Below are 7,314 nucleotides of genomic sequence, written 5' to 3' on the forward strand. Positions count from 1 at the left end.
ATTTGATATCAGCCTGACCTCAATTCGTGATGAACAAATCAAGGCATGTTGAAGTAACAGAAGCGATTTTAGTAGGAGAACGTATGGCATTACGGCAGGCAAAAGAGTGCAACAATAGCTCAAAATCACGCCTCAGGACAGTGTTAACACAAAGGTCTATATTAAAGTCACCACCGATGATGATATTGTACTGGAAATCAGAAGTGTGTTCAAGAAGCCTTTGAAGGAAGAGCAAAAAACAATCAGAATTTCCATTAGGTGGACGATAAAAAACAGAGTAAATTGTACGCGCGTGAAGGATTGACAGCACTTCATAATCATTAGTGTCACAGGAAAATTTCTCAACGCACTTCACGTTGAGGCAGTTTCGCACTAGCAGGCAGACAGCACCGCCACGTGAAGCAGTTCTGGATCGAATAAAATAATCATAGTTCGGGAGCTGCCAGGGAAACGAGCTCTGGTGGTATCAAGTTTCTGACAGCATAATAATATCAAACTCCAGATCCAGGCTGCTAAACATGCCGTCAAGCTCAGCTGTCTTGTTTCTCGCCGACTGACAGTTTACATGAATACAACGAACTGATCCATTGTGCCCAGGTCCTATGTATGCCTTTAATTCAGAAGGAAAAACATAAGGCTCACATAAGGATGCCATTATGATATGAAAGAAAAAAAAAGTGTGTTGTTATTTGGACCTAAAAGACAAGCTTATCAAGGTCTGCCGCGCACTTTATTACGCAAGCATTCTGACCCTCTTCTTTCCTCACGAGTACTTTGCCATTACGGTACCATGCACTCAATTTGTAACTTCAATCAACTTGTAATGCTTCAATGTTTTCGCAATGTTTTATTTTCGCCATTTTTTGTGACTGATGATACTCAGTTTGAGATATTCTCATTGTTCTGTCTATACCTGATGTTTTCCAGAGTTTTTTTTATTTTTCTGTTACCTTTGTGTGCATTTTTTATTTTTTTGAGCTGATGTATGGCACTTTTCCACCGCTGTCTCCCCCCCCCCCTTATGTAATGTCCCTGAAGGGATCCTTAAGGTAATAAATTATTATTATGATGATGATGATGAAGTGGTTCCGATTCAGTCTTTGTTCTTCTTGTGTTGACGTGCTTTCGTTATGGCACAGTGCACCTGTGCTAGACCAACATTTTGCTCACAGGGCTTATTTTCGACATTGTTCGCAGGTTCAGATCGTATTTCCGCCAAGCGCTGTGCTGGTGTTTCCCGAAGCCAGAAGCAACAAAGACCGTCTCGGCGAACGGCCGTGCTGTGCACTTCCAGACCAGCTGGACCGACCGACAGCAGACGATGAGGGTGTCCATGTGCTCGCACGCGGTCCTGTTAAGCAAAGACAGGCTGATCGCGCAGAACGGAGGCTTCAGCAAGGGTCATCACCACAGTCACAACCATGACACAAGCCTCGTGTAATGATAGCAGCGTACTGAGACCGCATTATCAACGGTGATGATGTGCAGACTTGTCTGATCCAATGTCGGCAAATGTGCCGCTGCCGTAAACGTATGTAATAAGAAAACCAGCGAGGCTGCTGACGTGTGCGGCGACCGAGTTGAGCGAGCGGAACATGTAAAATAGCCACTGAGTTTTACGTTGGGTAATCCTTGAAAATCCTTGCAATAATATGGCCTACAATCATTCTTCGTGGAAATCAGCCTCCCTGCCTGTTTGATCATTCCATATTTTTTCGTAATCTAACTATATTTGCATATCCAAGTGCCGTAACAGCAAAGAAAAGAAAGCGAACATTTTATCACCAATGTAGTAAATTACAGTGAAAGCACAGGATTTGGTGCGTTCATGCATTAGGTTTAGAAGAAACGCAATTAGTTCTTCCTTGTTCGCCGTTCACAAGTAATAAACTGCTTAAATGGCGCAAGCATCAGCGAAATTTTAATTTAGAATTTGCACATAGGCGAGGTACATCATACAAGCAATACCTATCAGTCTCTTCGGATCAGCAACAAATATCAAAATGTTTTCTTCACTAAGCATTGAAAAGTCAGGTGACAACGAAAATTCAAAATTTACGGTTGCCTGGCTATTGAAATTCAAATTTATTTCCCCAGAAGTGGTCTAGATGGCTAGGGAGCCTAAAAGCTGTATTCGTTATCATAAGAAATCATCCCCTGTTCTTACGAAGTACTATACGATGACTCGTGTTATGCTAATACTTGGCCAGGGTCCTAACTTATGGTGCTCTTGTTTGTATCTTTTTTCAGACATTCTTCTACGCAGTTTTGTAATTGTATATTAGCTAAAATATTAGCCAGTATTCGCTCTTAGAGGTCCCTCTAGCATAGGAGGATGCGAATAGTGAAATTCTTTATTCGAATCCAATATGAATATTTAAAAACATGTACTTGAAATATTGATTCGCGAGCCTAAGATTACTCTTTTCTTTCTAAATATTTAGAAGGGAGGATTAGAAGCACCAGCGTTAAAAATATGTTAGTTTTCTTTTACGATATAAAATTCTTTTTGTAAGGTGTTGTGCAATGACTGAGAATTGTGTAACTAGGGCAGTAACATTTTAAAGACTGAACTGAAGTTTACTCTGCTAAATGCACATGTACCTTGCTCTGCGATTCAAAGGAGACGAAGGTGTCACCCGCCATGCGTCCCGATTATCGCTCTTTCATCGTTGAACAGGGTGCTATAACCTAAATATATTCCAAATTTCGGCAAAGAGCCCTCTGCGATTGGTCGAAAACTTTCTTGAGCAACCCCCCCTTCGCTTGTCTGTAACGCGACGTCACGAAAACCACGATAGCTCCCCATCTCATATTACTTGTGCACACTGATTATGCATTATTGGGCCGAACGAAAGAAAAATAATTATTTATAATTCGACACCTTTTCGCCAATAGACCTCGGCTATTGATCAAAAGCTTTAGGGCTGCGCCCACTTCACCTGCCTGTCCTGCAACGTCACAAAACCACCAAAACTCACGGCTTCAGTGTGACGTGTACGCATTAAGATGCATTAATGTGCCGAACAAAACTGAATTTTTTTCTGAATAGCCGCAGGCTGCCCCATCCTGAAAGGAATAAAAGATGGCTGCTGCCAATCTGTCAAGCAGTGGCTGTATTTGCATCGTATTTGCGTACAATAAAACTTTTTGCGTGGCCGTGTAACGTTTTTGGGCACCTTCAGCACGCTTACGGCCTCGCTTTGCCAACTCTACTTTGCTGAGGATCCATTTTAGCAGCATTCTTAACCTTCTGTTGCGTGCCGCTGCGATTTTCGATAGCAGCCTACGCATGCTAATTAAGCCAAAGCGGACCAATCGCAGACGCCGGTAGGACCCTTTTCATCCGGTTATTGATTTTCAGTGCACTAGCTCGGCCCCATCAAATCCCTCTCTACTTGGGCGTGCTCCTCACCTCTTGTCAGCCAATTATATAAGACAAGTCACACAGTGTAGGCAATGTTATTCATTTTTAAAGCAAACGAAAGTCGCCTCATATAATTAAGGAGAGCGTTTGATTGGTCCCTTCAGACAACCGTGCGGGGAATCGCCCGATGCTTGCATCGGCGGTTACGCAAATTTGGCGTCAGGGGATTAGAATAAAAATATATTCGAATGGTTTATGTTATAGGCCCCCAGTCTAGAAGAAAGAATTCTGACAACGCAGTCATATTTATTTATTTCATTTGTTTACAATACTGCTTACCCAAATGATAGGGGCTCTTGAAGGGTGGTACAGGCAAACAAATACATCACACTATCAGTTAGCATATGTCATGGCATCACTCAATACAAATATACTCTTGGATTTCCATTAATTCCACAATCTTAAATTTTACATGAATCCGCAGACAAGCCTTTGGTGGCGCAATTATCGACAGTGTTACATAAATATAAGAGCCTGAAATTGATCAATGCCATCTACCGCTACTAGGCATATATTAGGGTCATTCCAATCTACTAGTAGTGTTCATGGGAAAAAATATTTAACAACAGTATTTCCGCACTGAAATGAGTCTAATGAAAAGGGATGAAGTTGTCGTGTGGTATATCCAGAGGAAAATGAAATATTGTCTCATCTTAAGAAATAAATTATGGGGTTTTACGTGACAAAACCACTTTCTGATTATGAGGCATGCCGTAGTGGAGGACTCCGGAAATTTTGACTACCTGGGGTTCTTTAACGTGCACCTAAATGTAAGTACACGGGTGTTTTCGCATTCCGCCTCCATCTAAATGCGGCTGCCGTGGCCGGGATTCAATCCCGCGACCTCGTGCTCAGCAGTCCAGCACCATAGCCACTGAGCGACCACGGCGGGTAATCTGACCTCAGGCTGTTTAACTTACCCTTAACAATGTTAAAAGCAAATGATAGGCTTGAGACTTCATTTCTTTCTGCTATTCGTTTCAATACTGCTCAGTCAAGTAAATGTGTAATAGATGAGGGACCGTTACTATTAAAAACAAATCTTAAAGCCTTGCTTTTAAATGTCTCAAATTTATATAGGTTAACTTGTGTTAACGGGTCCCAGGTAACATTCGCATACTCTAGATTGTGACTACGGGGTATATGTTTGCGACTAATTTGGAGTTGTTGGATGCACAGCTGAGGGACCTTTTTAAAAATGTAGTTTGGACTTTGCCCTGTTAGAAGCAGCAGCGATGTGTTTATCCAAATGAATGTTATTGGCTGTATTGGGACACAAATATTTGACCCCATTGACAGAATTTAATGCTTTACCGTGAGATGTGTAGTTACACAAACATGGACTTCTTTGTTACTTATGGTAAATACCGCAAATTTGCCGTTATTCACAGACATGTGCTAGGTCTTGCACCATTACAGCATGTTATTTATTACACAGCCTAATTTATGTGCCATATTCAGTTCTGCCTAACCACAACTACCAATACGTGTGTTTAACAGTAGAAAACAAAGAAACTTACATTCACTTTTGTCGCTGCATATATTTCTCCAACGAGTTGTTTTGACACGCAACTACTGGGTGCTTTGTTATCCGCAACACGTGGGCCTTGGATTTTTAGTGAATATTTTAATCCACACCACACGCTCTGGGGGAGGTTGAAGATGGACTCCAAGGAAGAAAATGCTAGTAGCATTTGCCTCGAACCACGAGCTTTGTTTTCTCAATGTCGGTAGTTCGACCTATTTACGGGGAGTGAACTACAACAAGTGTCTTCACTTTGGTGTCTCAGTGTATTCGAAGCAGTGTAAAGTGGTTCTCAGACATAGAAACGCACGCAACAGATCACGTTCTTACCTATTTGAAGATCAAGGAAGTGGCCTAGTCTCAATCCACTGCTGTCTGTAGAGCAGATTGGACGAAGTTCAGGTCGTCATGGAAGACGAATGTCTAGAAGGCCACGCCTAATTATTGGCGACGCAGATTCAAAATTAACTGCAAGAAGCTATGTTCACTTTCAGGCCTTCTCCAGAGTACATACAATAGGAAGGTGAATTGAAAAGCTTGGAGCGGCCGACGAAGAACAGAAAGATACAGGCGTAACAAACGTATTCACAATATCAGGGAGCCGAGCTGAATAAAAAAATATCCAGCGCCACATCGATACTTTACAATCTAAAATGTGGAAATCCATTTGCGAGTCCTTGGATCCTCGTAAGCCTCTGTCCCATATATGGAGAACTTTGCGTGTCCTACAATCCACAACAGTACCATCCTTTTAAAGCTTTCACGCTGCATCAAGGACCACGTAAGATCGACGTTACTGAGGAATTCTGTGCAAGAATTGCTGGCTTCCTGTCCCTGCCTATATCAACATCACGTGATGGAGCGGCTTCTATGGACTCTTGCATGGATGTCATGTTTTCTATGGAGGAGCTAGAGGCTGCGCTGGAGCGTTTTAGGAAGTCATCACTGCCTGGGTACAACGTAGTCACATACATGGCACTTGCACAGCTTAGCCGAAAATCCCGCAGTTTAATCATGGAGAGTTATAACCAATCCAGTCCCAAAGGATTGATGCCTTGTAAGTGGAAGGTCAGCCACCTAGTACAGTTACCTAAGAGTTCTAAATCTCCGTGAGACTTGGCGTCGTACCGTCCCAGCACTCTTGCCAGTTGCGTTGGGGAACTAATGGAAAGGATGGGGTCGACGCGTGATGAATGGTACTTAGAACAAAATCAGCCATATCCGCATACATTGGTGGTCATCCATCAATAACGTTCTCCATTTAGTAACTTCTATTCAACATCAAAGAAGCGTGAAACGAATAATGTTGGCAATATTTCTTGATGTCACCTGCGCATATGTTAATGTAGCACACCAAGCAATCATCGATGCTTTGCCTGGTGTCGGCATAGGTGGCTGTGCACTGCGCTGGATTCAAAGCCTTTTGGAGGCTTGATCCATCTTCGTGCTTACCGAAGGCTGAATGACATCCCACCATCTAATCAGCAAAGGTGTACCGCAAGGCGACCTGTGAAGCCCCACGATCTTGAGCATAGCACTGTTAGGCCTTGCTGAATCATTGCCAAAGACGGTTCAGATATCCATCTAGGCAGATTATATTTGCATCTGAGCCTCCGGTGTCGCAAGTCTCCACAGATACGAGTGAGCCAGCAGGAGGCGGTCACACAAACGTCGGCTAACCTGTATGAGAAAAGCCTAGGACTATCCCCATAAAAATGTCGATTAGTCGCATTTAAATGCCGAACAATGACTAAATATGGTATAGGCGTAATGGATAGGTAATAGCATACGAAAGAAAGCATCATTTCCTTGGAGTCATCATCGACCATAATTTGTCTTGGACGCCACATATTTCCTATATGAAGAGGTGAACGGCAATAGCCCATGTATTCAAGTTTGTCGGCGGAAATTATTGGCGCTCATCTGTGCAATCGAGGATACAACCATACCATGCATTATTTATGGGTTTTTAATATCGAGCTTGCCTGTGCTGGTATCACGACTAAAACAAACATTGGCGCACGCCGGAATATACAGGCCCCAATTGTACGCACGTGCTTCGGCCTCTCTAACTGTGCATCCAGAGCAGCCACAATAGCCATAGCGAGTGACCACCTTATAGTAATGTACATTGCAGTAGACGCTCTGAGAAGGCACATTCGGCATGTCGCAAGGGTAATCTTTCACCATCTTGCTTGCCTGTCAAGAACTATGCTGCATAAGAGTTATAGCCGTCTCCAGACTACTCATCGAGCAACGCTACCATCGAATTACGCTCCAGAAGGATGACTTTCATTTCAACTTTGGTGTGTGCATTCACTTACACTATGTCTTACCATACCAGGCACCAAGATGAAGGCAG

The 7,314-nt window shown here is 42.9% G+C and overlaps 1 protein-coding gene across 1 annotated transcript in view; it reads left to right on the top strand.

The window, feature by feature from the left end:
- The window catches only part of LOC142567974 (tachykinin-like peptides receptor 86C), a 376,423-nt gene extending 374,454 nt beyond the window's left edge, over positions 1-1,969 (top strand). The window contains exon 5 of the mRNA XM_075678072.1: positions 1,198-1,969. Within this exon, the coding sequence (XP_075534187.1) occupies positions 1,198-1,441 (244 nt within the window). The 3' untranslated portion in view covers positions 1,442-1,969. The remainder of the gene's footprint in view (positions 1-1,197) is intronic.
- Positions 1,970-7,314: the final 5,345 nt, after the last annotated feature.

The sequence above is a fragment of the Dermacentor variabilis genome, unplaced genomic scaffold (assembly GCF_050947875.1).
Source record: "Dermacentor variabilis isolate Ectoservices unplaced genomic scaffold, ASM5094787v1 scaffold_15, whole genome shotgun sequence".
Classification (NCBI taxonomy): domain Eukaryota; kingdom Metazoa; phylum Arthropoda; class Arachnida; order Ixodida; family Ixodidae; genus Dermacentor; species Dermacentor variabilis.